Here is an 18,439-nt window from a genome sequence, read left to right as displayed (position 1 = left end):
CCTACCGAAGCGCAGGCGGTCCTCTCCGCAGTTCCTGCCATCCTGCTTCTCTCCGCCTCATCGACTCCCCATCTCACTTCAAATCTCAGTAGGAAACATATGTTCTCCCTTGTCTGTACTTCTTAATTTCTCTTTTCCACTGTTATTGCTTTCTCTGTAATTGTATTATTTAACTTTGTTAAGCCTTTTATAATGTGAAAGATGTGGATGAAAATAAAGTTGTATTATAATAAAATCATGTCGTATAATGCAAGTTGTTTCCCAGGGAGTATGAAGGTCTCTTGATAACAAGTTAAAATGGCTGTTGTTCTGTATTCCTTGACTGTGCTAGTATGAAAGTTCAGTGTGTTGCGGAGAATTTCTTACTTCATAATCATTGTTGACAAGTGATTGGATTGAACAACATAAAATAAAGATCACCCTGTTTCTAGTTCATACTTTTTGTTATATGGAAAATAGTATTTTGATGTATTGTCCAAATCTTTAAAATTAATGTAGCTTTTTGAATGAACTGGAAAAGAAAATGTCTCCCAAAAGGTATATTTTAAAGCCACCCTCTTGGACAAATTTAATATAGCACACTACTGTTTATTTGCGCTAGGTGGGAAAAATCATTTTGTCTTTGAATTCCATCCTCCTCATAAAGGGGAATTATTGTATCTTTTGCATTTGGTTCATTGCCCATTGGGCTATTCGTTGGTTATCACAAAAATTGCCTCCATGTGTTGGCAGAAGTCCAGACAGTACATGGACAATTTGAACTATGCCCTGGTCATTGCTGCCCACGTGAGTCCTGAGACTGTGGGTCTGTTCCCTTCGCAGCTTCATTTCCCAGGGAACAGTAGCGTGAAGTAGCCTTTCTTCTCCATGTGCTTTTCCTGCCTCCCCGCACCAAACACTTTTACGTGTCATCTTTGTTGATCTGAAAGGAGTTTAGAATCAATGAAGAGTGTAAACAATGGGTTTACATGTTTCCCTTTTTTATTTCTATGCTGTATTTATTTTCAAAAAGAGGTTTTAACTTCATCACACTTTTCCAAATAGTATGGCTGGAAAAAGAATACCTGTATTTGCTTTTTCAGTGCTTTTTTTTTTTTTTTAACACTGCTTTTCCTTTTTTAAAAAATTTTTAGTCATTTTAGCTTTATCTCACAAAAAGTTAACTCTAAGGGTTGTTATCTATAGTTGGAAAGAATAAAGCATCTATTTACATTTTCCTTCTATGCTGAAGAAGTTTGAACATACAAAACATATATTTACAGTTTGTAACTCACTTTTACGTATGTTGCCTCAATGCAAAATTTTACTTAACAGCTTAAAAATGATATTGAGCATATTGACGGTCTTGCCGCTTTTGATATTATCCCATAATCTATGGTAGTAAAAGCTAGCTGGGAAATAGTTATAAAGTTTGTGGCTTTGCAGGTCAAGTAGAAATTGTCTTTCACAGTTTGTCTCAATTTTTTTTCTGTTTTTTTTTTTTTCGTCAAGAATGATTGTGAAAGTTCACTTGAATGATATCTTACTTTGCAGATGCTTCTTTGGTTTTATAAAACTATTACTTTCTGATAAACGCAGTCTTATAAAGAAAGTAAAAGGAGCTTAGTTGCAACAATTTATAGACTGTGGAGTGAGAAGTGGTGTCCATAGATTTAGATTATACAGTCAAACCCATCCATCCACCTTGACAGATGGTTTTCTGTCCTTCCTTTGAAGATTTCCGGGAGTAAAACATCCAGTCTTCCAAATTAGCTGATTTGTCAGTTGAGTTGGATACTTGCACATTTTCTTTATTTCCTACATTTCATTTTTGCAGTTTACATTTATTTCATTAATTCTTTTTCTTTTAAGAAGGAGAAGGGCCAAGTAACTTCCTTGGAAAATTACCCTTCATAATTTACCTCAGGGTCTATTTTGAAACAAAGTGTATTTGGTAAAAGAAAGAAGTGTATCATTTCAAGTTTTGGCATTAAAAATTTGATATTTGTGCATTTGTAAATTTTTTTTTATTTGACAGATTTATACCTGTGGTAGGTGAAACGTTTGAATAAAGAAGTGATATTCTAGATAACCGCTGTTTTTCCTACATTTATAACATGTCCTACACTTCAGCACTGGGTGTTACATGTCCTGAGGGGAATCTGATTCGTTGATTCATGATGTCTCAGCACTAAAGCATATGCTGCAGAAACACCTTATTTATTTTACTACATGCCTTGTTACTCTTTTCCAGAAAAAGTCTTGTTCAGAGTGTTCTATTCCTGTTCTTAGGGTGCAAGTTCCTCCATTTAGTGAGTGTACCTACTGACTGCCCATCCCTGCGGTTTGTTCTCTCTTGCGATCTGTAAGTTTTTACTGGGTTTAGTTAGTAAGGTTTAGTCAGTCCTGTGCTGTGGGAGCTTCCCTGCAATGAGGCTTTGCATCTGTCCCTGCCAGTTCAGGATTACTCTTTCTTTTTAGATTTTTTGGCTTGGGGATGGTGTAGGGATTCTTACCCATGAAGGCAGTGTGACTTCACACCCACACTCTGCATGGTACGTGCCTAACAGGGTGCTGATTTCCCTCTGGTGCCCTTCCCCCATCGTGTAGGTTGGTGTCAAGTAGGCTGGGCTTCCTGACCAGTGAGCCAAGTTTTCGTCTTCCTGGTTTCACAGACAGGGTGCTCTGTCCTGAATTTTGGCTTTATGAAGGTTCTTCCAGATATGACCTGTTGCTTGAAATGACCTCTCTGCAAGGGTGTTAGAAGGTCCTCTTGCTATAACCACTAAGGCCGTAACTGGTCCCTGGAGTCCTACTAGCTTCAGCTCCGCTCTCTGCTTTTTCACTTGCCTCTGTGCTTCTCACAACCGTGCTTTCCCTCCTTGTTTCAAACGCAGCTCTTTATTGACTGTTTTACTGGTCATATTTTGTCAAGTATTTCAGTGGGTTTTGATTGGGCTGAGATGGAGAGGCAGAGGATGCTGTTACAAAATTTTAAATTATTTTAGACTTCTGGAATTTTTTTTGTTTGCTTGTCACCTTTCTGTCAACATATCAGATATTTTGTGCCTACTTTGAACTGAGTATGTTGAGAAATGAAATCTTTGGCTAGATTCCTTCTTTCAAGAAACTTAGCCCTAATGTAGGGTGAACATGTGATACAAAGGTGGTCCCGGAGAGTAAGCCTATTTATGGGATTAAGTAGTTGGGTGAGGAATGGTGAGATTTAAAGTACAATATGAATCCTGTTTAGAAGTTGTCAGAGTTTCTTGCTTGGACAGAAAGAGATGGTTCTAGCTTGAGGAGAGCCTTGAAATGTAAAACCAGGGGATTTCGATTATATCTTGTGGTTAAGAACAAAAAAACCATTAGAAGTTTTGGGTGGGAAAGACATCTAATGTTTTATCATCTTAACATTCAAGTTTTGAAAGGCTAGCACATTGCTCTACTAAAGAAAAGTTGGTATGTTTTCCTTTTTTGACTTAGGAGAATTTAAACTCAAGACTTTACGGGTAGAAAAATGAGTATGTTTGATTTCCTTGTTTGTGTAGGCAAGAGATGAGCTAGTCTGTGCGGACAGGGGCCAGGCCTGTGTTGTAAACTGGTGGAGCTGGCGGGGAACAGTAGCAGCCACCACAGCAGCTCAGGCCTCTCCTCACAGGGGTCCTCTTGATAGTGAAAGGTGGCAGACTCCTCCAAATTTTACAAGTCACTGTTTGGTCCCAATACAATATATCTGCTGGCACAGTTTGACCCATAAGCTGTGAGTTTACTACCTCTATATGAAAAGGGTTCATTAATGTATTTTTATTATGTTCTGTCATAACATTTGAAAACTATATTAATTATTCAAAATTATCCACAAAATTCAGAAAAATGTGACCTGTTCAGTTTGAACGTTCAGTATCTAGTAAATAGCTGTTTATCTAAAATGATAATCTTGTTGGGATCTTTGACTTCCTAAGTTAGAAATAAAAATATTTTCTCAAACTCTTGTATTACAGGTGAGAGAATGGCATGTTTCAGCACCACTTGCACCTGAAATCGGTGTATAATTTTCAGGCCACATGGATGAGTGCCAGCCTTTGCATTTCCAGTGTGTATCCTGTGACCATTCTCTCTGGGGTGAGTGATTTCTAAGAGTAGCTGGCAGCAAACCAGATGCCAGCCAGCCATGGACTGCCCTACCAAATAATGCTAAGAGTTATAAATTAAACTCTGTCTGGTGATCTGTGATGTGTAAGGCAGTTAATTTAGTTGGTCTGGATTAACTGTCAGCTCCAGAAAACTATACTCTCATAATGTGAAATCTATACTGAGCATGTTTGGAAGTGAGTAATAATTAAAAGTAGGAAGTCATTTATTAAAATGTGAAGTTATACAATGCCGAAGATCCTTTTGGATTTACAGCAGTATTTTAGTGGTTCACCATATATTTTAAATAATTTTAATTTTGAAAGTTCAAGGACTTAATATTTCTTGAAGGATAGTTATAATTTTGTATAAAATAGGGTTTTTTTTTAGGGGGGGTCATACATCTTCCATTGCCTTATAATGTCAGTTTTGCTTCCCATATAGCATAAAATTGTATACAGTTCAATATTTAGATTTCTTAAAAGTACATAAAATAAGTTATATCAGAGATTCACATTTACAGTAAATGTTGGTTTTCTCAGTTTCACTCTGGGGAATTACCCAGAGTGAAAAAAAGTCTGTTTATTACCGTATCCATGCATTTTTCTGCTTATTTAAATTATTTTATTTCACCAAGCCATTCATTTCTTTTAGAACATCCTTCAAAGAGTTCATGCGTCTTACCGAGGACACCTGACCTTTTGAAGCTTCATAATTCACATCTAGATGTCACCGGTCTTTCCCATGTTAACAGTTCTGACTATGTTTTATTATATATGCCTTCGGCGCCGAGCCAGGACAGCTCCGAGAGGAGAAATGATGAACAGCCATAGAACTGTAGAACCACACAGCCGGACTTCCCCTCTCAATGCAGAGGTGATCCAGTATGCCAAAGAGGTAGTGGATTTCAGCTCCCATTATGGGAGTGAGAATAGCATGTCCTACACCATGTGGAACTTGGCAGGTGTACCAAACGTGTTCCCAAGTTCCGGTGACTTCACTCAGACAGCTGTGTTTCGAACTTACGGAACCTGGTGGGATCAGTGCCCTAGTGCTTCCGTGCCATTCAAGAGGACGCCACCTAATTTTCAGAGCCAGGACTATGTGGAACTTGCTTTTGAACAACAGGTGTACCCTACAGCTGTTCATGTTCTGGAAACTTATCATCCTGGAGCAGTCATTAGAATTCTAGCTTGTTCTGCAAATCCCTATTCCCCAAGTCCACCAGCGGAAGTCAGGTAAGACTCATTTTTTAATGACCGTGTTCTATGGCTGAAAGGTTTTGGTTGTTTTAATATTGAAAGTCCTTTTTTTGGGGAAGCATCCTCTTAAGTAGTTTAAACAACTTTGGTTTTTTATAATTTTTCTTAGGGAAAGAAAGATCACACATATGAAATTCAGTGCATTCTTTCTACCTATAAAACCTCACACTATAATTTTCATAGATTGTGAGATTTGTGTGTGTGAACTTACTATAAATGAAAAGCATGATTTGAGCTAATTGGGACATGGGCCAATCTGACAAGTTAGTTGGAAATATGATTTCTAACATATTTGCAAACAGGCATCATGCTATTGCTTTTAAATACTTTGAGTAACTCAAAGTCAGTGATACTTTAGAGGAGGTCTTTGGGGGATTAACTTTAGTGTTAGGTGGATGTTTTTGTAACCAGGATCTTCATTTAAAAATAAATGTTGCTTTAAGTATTCATGCATTCTCCCTAAAAGCCTATTTATTTACATCATTGATTTGCACAGCAGTGTCTCTCTCTCCCTCTCTCTCTTGTTTTTGTAGTTCAGCCTCCTGATTTTTTAAAATATAATTATTTGTCTAGGTAATATATTCACATGGTTCAATAATCTAAAAAGCACGTAACGCAGTCTTGCGTGTTCCCTGTTCTCCATGTGCCTGGGATCCACGCCTCCCTCAAAGAAACCGCTTTTATCCATTTCCTTTGCATTGGTTCAGTTTCTTTTTGCAGATATAAGCAAATACAAATATATTTTAATTTTCTTTATACACAGAAATAAGCACACTATTCACACTGTTCTGTACCTTATTTGTTCCACTTAGTAGTATACATTGGCTCTTTCCGTATAAGTGCAAAGAGGAGCTTCCTTACTCTTCTACAGTTGCAAGTAACGAAAAGTGTATGTGTACCCCAACTTATTAACCACTCCTGTATTGATGGGTGCTTGGTTGTTTTCATACTTTTGCTATTATTAATATTAATGCAGTGAATGATCTTGCCATGAGTCACTTCACATGTGTGGAAGCATATCTGTGGAGTAAGTTGCCAGAAGGTTTGCTGGGCCAAGGGTTCTTGTATTTGTAATTTTAATATTAGCGCCGAATTTCCCTCCAAAGAGGCTCTACCTATTTTGATTCCCACCAGCAGTGTAGTGCATGCATGTTTTGCCAAAGCCTCACCTATAGAATATATTAATAAATTTTAGCATTTTTGTCAATTTTAGGTGAAAAATTTTACCTTGGTTAAAATTCTTTTATTATCTCTGAGATTGAATATCTTTTCATGTTTAAGAGCCATTTATATTTCCATCTTGAACTGTCTGTTATGTTATTTGCCCATTTTTCTATTCCTTATTGATCTTATCAGTTTTTAGATTTTATATATTGCTTGATTCATTCATTCATTCATTAAATACTTGAGTGTCTGCCATGTGCTAAGCATTGTTCTAGGTGTTGGGGATACATCAGTAAACAAATGAACAAAATAGACAAAAATCTCTGCCCTTATGAGCTTATTCTAGCCTGAGGGCAGTTTATGGGCACCTGTTAAACTGTAGGACCACAGCTGCCAGTGGAGGAGGAGTAGGGGCAGGGATTAGGGGCCGCCCAACACACTACTTCCTTGAAGTCCCTGTCTCCTCAACTCCGAGGGAACCCCTCCCAGGCTGCCAGGAAGCAAATGCAGAGTACCACTCAACTCCAGCTGGAGACTGCTGGTGTCATCTTCACTTGTTTTTATCAGAATGATTTTGATAATTCATTGTGAACAATATTATTAATGAGTCAATTTTTTTAAAACAGAAAACCAGCACCCTTTAATATGTAGTTTTTTTTCTGAAAGCAAAAAAGTACTTTGGGTAAGATCTTTTCTTATGTGAGAATTGTTTTATTGAATTCTGTTATTCTTTGCCTCTTCCCTACAAAGTTATCTACTTTTTTTCTAAAAAAATGAACAAATAGGGGACAAGATCTATAAAACATGTAATGTCTCTCCTCTGATCTAAAACTTAATGTCTGCATAACTGATTTTGAGTATGAATCATGCTCTCAGATTCCTAGCTGAGAGTTGTAGTGTGTGATTGTGATTGAAGTGACAGGTTTATTTACAGATGAATCTCTGCTTTGCCTAACTGATCACTAACTTTATTCCACAAAAAATACCATTAACTTTTAAGAGAAAATGAATCTAACCAATATGTATTATTACAAAATAAAAAAGGGCCTTTTTAACTTTGCTAGTGATTAAACAATAGATGTCATTGTTTAGAAGAACTTGTTAGAAAATACTAAAAAAGAAAATATACAGGAAAAAAGCCCCTGAGAATTCTGCCCAGATTCAGTAACTGATGACATTTTGGTGAATTTCTTTAGATGGTCAGAAACATTGATTGAACACCTTCTCTGCTCACTGACTGCTGGGAACAAAACAGAGCAGGACAGACAGGGCTCTTGTTCTCAGTTTCACAGGCCCTCCTGAAAGGACCACGAGAGAGCAGGGCACAGGCAATGGCAGAGGGAAACACCTGAGACCTGTGGGTTGAGGGAGGTTTAGTTTGGGTGGGAAAGGTGGGGAGAGAAGAGCACATGCAATGGTGAAGTCATGAGGTGAGTTCTGCAGTGCTCCAAGAAGTGAGAAGAGGCCCAGAGTGGAGCGGACCAGGCACTGAAGGGCTGCACGCTCAGGAGGGCCATCCTTAAGTCTCCAGATGCTGGGATGTCATAGGGCTCTCGGATCCAGTTTCCCAGAAGCAGACCTTGAGAGGACTATTCCTCTGCCAGTGAGTTTCTTAAGAAAGTGCTCCTGGAGAAACCAGGAAGAGGGTGGGGAGGCTAAGGGAGTGAGGAAGTGCTGTAGGGACAGGAAGAAGTCAGGCAGGGATGCAACTTCCTGTGAAGTCCCAGTCAGCCCGGAGGCAGTCGCCAGGGAGCAGGGCTCTGACACTCCTGTCTGACTTGGGCTGTGGGCTGAGGGTTTGGGAGGGGGATGGAAGTCTTCCAGGCACCAGCCACTCTCTGGATGAAGAGGCTGCAGGAGCCCAGGTAGCTCTCTGTAGAAGGCTGTCGGTGGGAGCCCTTGGGAGCAAGCCAGCAGATCTGGGGGATGGACACCAGAAATGAGCGGGAGATCTAAGCAGAGCACAGGGAGGGAAAATCAGCACCAATAAACTAGGAAACATAATGGTATTGATAATAAAATTTAGAGAACTGATCTAGGGTTATCAGCTTACTTACTTTGCTAAATAAGCGCACATTGAAAAGACAAGTAAACGAAATACCAACATCATTTATCGTCACTATCATTTCATAGTTTATGCTGAGGAATTAGCATGATCAGAATCTGGAATAAAGAGTGGTTGGAAGTTTTACATGTTTATGTGTGCATGTCTTTATATATACTGATGTATTGCTTACTTTTCACATTTAATCATGGAAAGCTCTGTCACACACTGTTGTTTGGGAACCTCTGGACTGTACTGCTTACTGTTTTCATTAATAGCACATGATTTTATGCCCACCTTAGGGGTTAGCAAATAAGAGAGTGTGTTGGAGTAGCTTAGGCATTTGTTTATGGGAAATGAGCTTGTCCCAGAACATTTAGATTTTAAAAGCAGTCTTTCCCCGTTTTGTCTGGTGGCATTTCTTTGTTCAGTGAGTGAAGTAGGAAAGCTCCAGATAGTTCTATAAGATCTCAAAGTCTGCTGACTTCTTGCCTACTGCTCTATTAAGAGAAAAGAAAAAAAGGGAGTCTAAAGTGTCCTGGTCCTGAGGAGAAGCTCTTAATGGGGGCTTGTGTAGGAGTCAGGAAATAGGCTAGCGCAGGGATGCACACTGGAAGAGAGAGAACAGAACACAGGAGGAAGAAAATAGCACACTGAAGTCATGTTAGAGAAACTGATTGGAATAAAGCAATAAAATTTAGCGGTGTGTATTTTTTTTTTGAGTGTTGAAAACAGTTTTGCTATATAATATTGAAATTAAGAAAGCGGGGAGAAAGAAAGTGGCTGTCACAGAAAGAATTTGCTGCCAAAGGAAGTTGCTTAAGCAATGATTTCCATCAGTCACAGAGACAGCTTGGTTTGTTTCTGTGTTTCCAAGCACTAGACACATAGTAGGCATTCAGGACAATCAACAGCACATTCAGGACAGTCAACAGCAGGAGAAATAAGTAGGCTGGTGAAGAGAATGCTGACTACCATCCCAAAACTAAGTTCTCTAGCTGTGCAGAGGAAGCACAGCCTGACAGGGATTCCACACTGAATTTTGTGTGTGATACTGTAGATTCAGAATACTTTCATAGGACATAAGTGTTTCTCAGATTTGTCCAGTAGATGAATACAGTGTGGGGGCATATATAAAGTCAGCACATAAATGTACAGACTGCCGAGGCCAGGACTTAAAGTAGTTTAATCACATCAGCACTGCTCTGGGTCTAGAAGATTACAAGAGTTGGGGCTATCTCGCAGAAAAGTGTGTGTGTGTGTACATGTGTGCATATGTGCATTTGCTTGTATTTGCTTGCTTGTTTTCACTGACTAGTTTTTACAATTCTGGCTTTAGATTTCCAGAATAAAAAGTTATTGGCATAGGAAATAAAGCCATTATTTTGTAATAACTTTAAGTGAGGTATAACCTATAAAAATATTGAATCACTATGTTATAAACTAATATAATATTGTAAATCAACTAGACTATAACTTAAAAAAAAGATAATTGGCATATTCTCTTGTTAGGTAAAATAGGTATCTTTTTCTCCTAACTTTAAAATAATATATTCTAGTTCTATTAGGATTTTAAACAAAAATCTAAGCAAAAATCTACTTTAACACAGATACCTCAAAATCAATTTGTATTGGTCTCACAGTTAAAGTTTTTTTTTTATTGAGTTATTTTCTCATAGTTAATGTTAACTTAATTCAAAAGGCCATAAACCTTTAAAATAATTTTTCTGTCTTTTTATCATTTTTCTTTGTTGCTTCTTAGGTTATCAAAAAAAATGAAAATATAAATAAACTATGATACTTGAATGTTTTTTATATTTAGACATTTGAAAGTACTTTTAAAAACTGATAAGATACTGATATTGTCCTTTTTAAGTATGCTATTATATATAAACTTATGATATATATTTAACTAAATATATAATGTTCATGCTATGTAGAAAGAAGTCTGTAGGAAAAAATGATTCTAGAATAGCATTACCCATTATAGGTTTAAACATACTAGAAATGTTAAGGGGATCAATTTAAAGCATCATCTTAACCTTGTCCATTCTGCAAGGTAGAGAGAAGACTTTAGGAGATTAATACATTATTACAATAGAACATTTCTCCTCTAATCAATGCTAGTTTTTAAGCTTGTATTTGTAATTTTACAGTGTAATTTGCATTGTAATTCAAGGCAAGCTATACGTGAAGAACATGTTTTGTCGGTGTCTTTATTTATTGCAAAGGACCTGGCGGAGGTGATTTCTGTATTACATTTTCAGTGTTTCTGTTAAGCCTCATAAAAACTTCTCATTGAAGCTAAACAATAAAATAGGCTGGTTTAGTCCACATGTGTTATGAACCAGTACAGGCAGTTATTTCACAGGGCCCTGAGTGGTCCTTGTTTCTTGGACATGAGACATTCCTCCATCATCTGATGTCATTTTTCCAGTAGCAACAAAAGGATGAGCAAAACCGAAGTTTTGAGTTTTCTCATACAGTCCACCATTTTACCCCATGATTCTTGGAAACGTACTGTCCAAAATTAAGAATGCTTTTTCCCACTAACGTGGTTTAAAATGCTTCATACTTCTGTTCCCGAATGGCTGCCTCTGTTTAACTGTGTGGATTTTCAATAGAGTGTTCAAACCAATTCTGTTGTTGGGAACCCTCAAGGTTTTTGCATTTAAACTCTAGGAGCACTTCTTAGGTCTAGACTGGCATTCCAGATTTGCTTTTCTGCCTTGTCACAGGAGGTGAGAAGGTGCCCAGCCTGCTTTCCTTCCTCCTTAAGTCTGCCACGACCCACTCTGTTCCTTAGAACTCTCCCCTGCCTCCCGGGATTGGTTAGAGGGTGGGACCAGTCTCTCTATTCCTACTTTCACGTGGTCTCCTAATACAAATACTCATGGGCTCTTTATGTCTGATGTAGCTTTTTATTCCTAGTTTTGGGGAGAGAAGTAGCAAATCTAGCAAATGTGGGGTAACTGTAAGGGTTCCATTAACTGCAAATGCTTCTACTGTTAGGGTTAGTGATAAGTTTACTAGAATCCCCATTGAGTTGCTGCCTTATGTTTTTGTTCCTAAAGGTAGAAATGGCCATACTTCCCTTCTCCATTCTCCTGAGACTGGGGCTGTGTACCGTTCTTGCTCCCATGTTAGCCTAAAGACGGCTCTGGTACTTGTATGTTGATGACTTCTATGGTCTTGGCTCAGATTTCTCCCCTGAATTTCACACGCTGTTGTCTATTTCAGTTTCCTAAATGCCTTGCTGTAATCAGTTTTTATTTAGCTCTCAATAGGCCATTGGACCAAGGAAATGAACTGATAATATATCAGAGGGGAAAAAAAACAACCCTTGATATGATTAATAAGCACATGACAACACTTTAAGTGATGGTAGTCAGTGAATGATAAACTATGTCACACAGAGGAATGGCTCACCATGAGATTATAGAGATTATTTTTAAAAATAAAGAGTGCTTTCAGTGGTCTTTCTTATATACTATTGGCATAAGCGTCTTTGAAAAGTTTGTAGTATGTATTGGGAAACTCAAAAATGTCCTTAGTCTTTGACAGAAAATTTTTATTAAAAAATTCTGCTATCTAAAGTAAACAGAAATAGAGGAAAGATGTTTATTGAAGTATTTTTGTCTGATCTAATTTTCTCTGATATATTAGGAAACAATATTAGAGAAATGGTTATTTAAGCTACATAGGTGAGATATTATACATCTAATGATGCTGTGTTATGAAGAATTTTTTAATAGTTTTGGAAAATAATTTTATCTATATAGAGATGGAGTATAAGTTAGGCCTTGAAGAATAGGCGGGCAGATAATTGTAGGTTAGGCATTTCACTGCATGGACACAACGTAAGGAAGCACCCTGGTGTGGAAGTAAGTTTATTGTCTGGAAAGTAATGATTAACCTGATTGAAAAGTGGAAATTGACTTTGGAGGAATAGGAGAAAATGCTGTTCATCTGTTGTGTTAGGTACTGGCTAGGTGCGGAGGATACAGGGATGACTAAAGAGGACAATGCTGGAAATTTAGGAGGAGAGCATATAGGAGAGAATGTCATGAAAAATTTGATACAACTTAATGACTGGGTAAAAAAAAATCAAAGATAATGAAAGTTTTGAGTTTGTGTGATGCCAGTAACAGAAATGGAAGAGGAGACCTTCGGGAGGCAAGGTGATAATGTAGTTTCCACAGTTGGCTTAGGGCATGCACACAGGAGAGCTTTCTACTGTGTGCTTGAGTACTTCGGTTTACTTTTTCTGTAAAACTGAATGTTGTTCATGTACTTCTAAGTACCCATCCCAGTTCTTAACCAACCAGTGTGAAATCTGCCAAAAAGGACTTTCTAGGGAGTTGTAAAAATAATTTAAGTAATAAAAATATTTTAAGTAATAAGGTTTTTTTTTCATGTCCTGGAAACAATACTTGTGTTTGATTCTGTCCACTTTTAATTAATGCTTTCTCTTCATCCTGTAATGTTCTGGGCGAGGGCCCCACACCTTAAAGTAACAGTAAATCTCATTCTAAACGGTGTTATAGGAAAGTTTCTTTCTTTGGCAGATGGGAGACTCTTTGGTCAGAGAGACCTACGAAGGTGAATGGTTCCCAGGCTCGCCAGTTTAAACCTTGTATTAAGCAGATACATTTTCCCACAAACCTTATACGGCTGGAAGTGAATAGTTCTCTTCTGGATTATTACACTGAATTAGATGCAGTTGTGCTGCATGGTATGAAGGACAAGCCGGGGCTTTCTCTCAAGACTTCACTTATTGACATGAATGATCTGGAAGATGATGACTATGAAGAAAAGGATGGCTGTGGAATGGACACTCTTAACAAAAAGTTTAGCAGTACTGCCCTCAGGGACAGGCCAAGTAATGGATATTTTGACAAACTACCTTATGAGGTAAGCCAAAGGTATTCAGTAGCAATATTGGACATACTATAATTTTTAAATGTTTATATATTAATGTTTATTTTTCTAGATGTCAGAGAAATAGCATTAGCAAGATGTACATAATCTGATATATATTTTGATTTTGAAAAAAGTAGACAAAATTGTGTTAAATAGCCACCACTTCTGCTTTAGATTGACTTCAGTGATTCTGGATAAACTATTAAATATATGCTATTTGATCACTGATTAACAATAAACAAAATACATAAACCAATAATAAATTACACTCCACCTTAATTCATAATTACGCTGTGTAAATACGGGCAATGTGTGCTTAACTTGATACCAGTAATGTTGAAGGTGATTTGCTATTAAAAATAAGAGTGCTAATAATATTGTGACAGGAATGCTTATTCTGTTTAATAGTGCACAGTCTCTTCAAGTGTCATTTACTCTTCTGTAGTAACTCTATTCTATATACTTCTAACTAGCTGTGATTTTTGGTCTAGGCAGGTACAGAGTGCCTTTCCCTGAAGTCTGGTTTTCAGTGTGTTTCTACAGGGTGTTTCTAGGATATACTTAGCACCCTGGCTCCCAAGCATCAAATGCCAATAGCACACCCCCTGGGTGGGCCAGGCATTTCTGTCCCTGGCTGAGAAGAGTTGTGTGTGGTTAAAAATAATATAATCAGATCTTTAAAATAAGACTTTAGAAATTCAAAAATTTTAACCAATTCTACTATCTCCCTTCCAAATCGGTGGGATTTTCAGGTTTCACTGTAATAATACAAATAGCTTAACTTGCATGGAAATAGTAAGACAACGTCTTAAATGCCTCACAGTAACTATAATGTCTGTTTAACATTTCACAGTTCAAATGCTTTGGTACATCCTGTGAAGTAGCTAAAGCTGCCACATTAAGATGAATCTAAGGATCCATGGTAACTCAGTCAGTAAACCACAGGATCAGGATCCAACCCAGGCCTTCTAGGTCAAGTCTTGTGTTGTGGAAGGAAGCATCATAGATTGGGCAAGACCCTCTGGCCCTTAGTGGGAGGAGAAGGGGAGATGGAGGAGTTGAGCTGGGAGGAAGAGGAGCATGGGCTGCTGACTGCGTTGTCCCCAGGGCTCCAAGCAGGATCTGTTTTGGCAGCAGAGGGAGCAGATGATCTGGAGGAAATTAACTCACTTCTTTGATTCTTAACCCATTTCCTAAAACTACAATACAATCTAAATTCAGCAAGTAGATCTTAAACAGTTTGTTATGTTTTATCCAGACCTGATAAAATGCTTGACACATCACATTCAAGTGAATAACTAAGGGGAACCTCAGGCAGAGGGACATCCACAGGCAAGAAGTGAATCTCTGTGATCCATTTGAGAACTCCAGTATTTCAGTGTGGCTGGAATAGGATTTGATAGCAGAAGCTGCAAGAGGTGAAACTAGACAGAGGCTCAGGGCTGCCTCAAAGTGTTGTAGAGAATAGATTCTTGCTCTGTGCAGGAAAAGAATTCATAAGTGAGGCACAGTAAAGTGAAAGTAAGTTGATTTAGAGAGATACACACTCCACAGCAGAGTGTGGTTCATCTCACTCTGAGAGTGTAGGAGATACACACTCCATAGGCAGAATGCTGGCCATCTCAAAAGGGGATCGGGAGAGAGGCCAAGTTGTGTGGGAGTGTTTAGTTTAAAGTAAAGGTAGATACACACTCCATAGACAGAGTGAGGGCTGTCTCAGAAGGCAAGAGAGACAGCGATCACGAGGTGTGGGTGGTTAGTTTTTGTGGTCTGGGTAACTTCTCATGCTAGAAGTAGGAAGATTATTCCAGCTATTTTGGGGAAGGGGCAGGGTGTCAGGAATTGGGACCCTGCCCACTTTTTGAGCTTTTAAGGCCAACTTGGGAACTGTCATGGCGCCTGTGGGTGTGCCACGAGGCTCAAAGTCTACTGGAAGTTGAATCTTCTGCCATCTTGGTTCTAACCAGTTTATGGCCTGTCCTCAGTTGCTGTGTCCTTCCTTCAGTGGTTGTATCCTGCCCCTTTCCCTCCTGTCTCAAGAGCATCACTCCACAGGACACCATCCACCCAGATGTCAGTGATTGGGACATCCAGCATTGGCAGTGCACATATAAAAACATGTCTTGACAGATACTAGATACTAGATGAGTAGTGATTAATGGGTATTGTCTTGTAGGCCTAAAACCTGTTATCTTTTATTTAATCAAAATCCAAAAGTGCTTTTTCACATGTCAATGTCATTGTCTCAGTGATTTTTTTTATTCTTCTTTTTCTATTTTGGTATTTGCTTAAAGTATAATATTAAGTATCATAAAATGTTTCACACAGTATACATCTTTTAATATTGGTGACTTCTGTTTGAAATAATGCCAGAAATGCTGGGAGTTATTTAAATTACAAATCATCTGGGAAAAGTAAATTATTTATCCTCTGACACAGGGATATATTTAACTTTTAATGCCTCTTTGCACAAACTGCTTAAAAATTTTACTGAAATAACTTTTAATATTGTAGTTAAAACAACAGATTTTTTTAATTCATTCTACAAATATTTAAGGTCCTACTGCTGCCAGGCCCAGATGGCTCCTAGGTTCTTTCAGACATTTAAGAAATGGTCAAATCTTGTATTATTTAAACTTTTTCATAGCATAAAGAAAAAGGAAGATTTTCAACTTTTTAATGAAACCAATGTGACACTATAGCACATAAAAATAAAATTATAGACTAATTTTACTTCTGCAAATAAAAAATGATAAATACAATTATTTAAAGACATAATACAAAAAATCATTCAGGAAGTACTCCTAGAATTCAAGGGTGTTTAGGTATTAGAGAATTTATATAATAATATTACAATACTATAAAATAATAACAGTCAAGGGGGAAAAATCCTATGATCATCTTAATAGATGTGCAAAATTGGTTCACAAATGGCAGCTAGATATTCAAATTTTTATCAGTATCTGTTAAAAAGCAAATACCTTATTAAGCTATCTATGAATTATCTGCCAAATATTAGTAACCCAAAGCTAACATCATATCTAATTATCAAACACTAGAAATTCATTGTCCAGTATAGTAGCCACTAGCCACAGGTACTGTTGAGCACTATATGTCTAGTCTGACTTGAGATGTGCTGAAAGTATGAAATACACACTGAATTTCAAAAGACTTGATATGCAAAAAAGATTTAATATCTCTAATGATTTTTATATTGAACACATGAGATGATAATTTTAAAATATCTTATAAAATATATGATTTTGTTTTATTTTTTAAGTTCATTGAGGAATAATTGACAAATAGAATTGTATGTATTTAAAGTGTATATACTTTGATATATGTATAGATTGTGGAGTGATTACCAAGATCAGGATAGTTGGCATACATCCTCTCACACTGTTAACTCTTTTGTGTTTGTATAGTAAGAATGCTTGAGATCTATTCTCAGCAGCATTCAGGCATACAGTGCTGTATTATTAACGTTAGTCTTTTGACTTTTAAAAAAACTGTAGTTACTAAAAATTTTTAAATTCTATACGTGCCTCACATACAAATTAAAGTCAGGAATAAGACAACAATGTTACTTAACTTAACATTGTTCTGGAAGAACTATCCAGTGCTAGAAAATGCAGAAAAGAAATGAAGCATGATTTTTAGAAAGAAGGCTGTAAAATTATCATCATTTGCAGACAATGTGATTACGTATTAGAATACTCAGAAGAATAGACCCAAAACTGCTAAGAACGATAAGTAAGTTGGCAGGTTACAAAGTTAAGAGACAAAAATCAATAGCTCTAGGAACTCTAGCATCAAAAAAGATCATTAAATGACAAATCATGCCATGCCCTTGAGCAGGGAAACACAATGAAGTAAAGGTGTCAGTTCTCCTTACACTAACCTGTATATTCAATGAAGTCCCAGGTAAAATGCAAACAGAATTTGTTGTTTGTTTTTTAAATGGAAAAGTTCACCTAAAAAACATGCAAATACTCAGGAAGATTCCGGAAAAGAAGAATGGTGGAGGGAGAACTCGTCCCACCAGATAATAAAGCATCTTAGTAGTGGGTCTGATATTTGTGGGTCAACAATGAAGACAAATTCTCATTTGCAACCAGACAATCCAGTGCATTCCCACACATAAATTTGAAAAAAAAATTAAGGACAAAACTTATTTATTTAACCCAGAGGGCTGCAGATATGGGAGCAATAAATGGAACAGAATAGAAACCAGAAACATACCAACAGGAAAGAAGGAGACACTGGCAACTCCCTTGGCAAACAAAGGATTACATTTCTGTAGTTAAAAACAGAACAAACAAAACCCCAAAACGACAAATGCACACTATTTAAAAAAAATTTTTTTTCCTTGTCCTGCCTTTCAGAATGACAGCATTTAAAGTACTGATACCAGTGCTGTGTGGGATATGAGTGAATGGGTATTTTATACACTGTTTGTGGTAAATTGATGTAAACATTCTGAAGGGCAATTTTGTGTTTATATCAAAACTTTTCAAATGCATGAAATTTACCGTAAGATATGCTTGCAAAATTTGCCAAGCTATATATACATACATACACAGACTAATATTGCCGTGGTATTTGCAATAGGGAAAAAAGCAGGAAATACATCAATGAGAAATTAGTTGAATTAGTGTGCATGTATAGAGTGGAATGGGGTGGATTTGTATGTGCAGATACAGAAATATCTACATGATACATCATTCAATGAGAAAAACAAGGTGAAGACTAGTGTGCAAAGTACCATTCTTTCAGTGCAAATCCAAGAATAGTTTCCTACATACGTATCTGGAGGAGAACAGAAAAACTGTTAACACTGTTTATAAAGAGGAAGAGGGATAACTAGATTTGAGGATGGACAGAGAGGAACTTTTCATTTTCTACCTGCTTTCAACGTTTGGATTTTCTAATG

At 37.3% G+C, this 18,439-nt stretch overlaps 1 protein-coding gene across 1 annotated transcript in view; it reads left to right on the top strand.

Moving 5' to 3' along the window:
* The window catches only part of FBXL4 (F-box and leucine rich repeat protein 4), a 63,137-nt gene that overhangs the window by 10,200 nt on the left and 34,498 nt on the right, over nt 1–18,439 (top strand). The window contains exons 2-4 of the mRNA XM_072965644.1: nt 3,984–4,104; nt 4,768–5,351; nt 13,152–13,497. Of these exons, the coding sequence (XP_072821745.1) occupies nt 4,840–5,351; nt 13,152–13,497 (858 nt within the window). The 5' untranslated portion in view covers nt 3,984–4,104; nt 4,768–4,839. The remainder of the gene's footprint in view (nt 1–3,983; nt 4,105–4,767; nt 5,352–13,151; nt 13,498–18,439) is intronic.

The sequence above is a fragment of the Vicugna pacos genome, chromosome 8, assembly GCF_048564905.1.
Source record: "Vicugna pacos chromosome 8, VicPac4, whole genome shotgun sequence".
Lineage (NCBI taxonomy): Eukaryota > Metazoa > Chordata > Mammalia > Artiodactyla > Camelidae > Vicugna > Vicugna pacos.
This window is presented reverse-complemented; position numbering and strand designations above follow the sequence as displayed.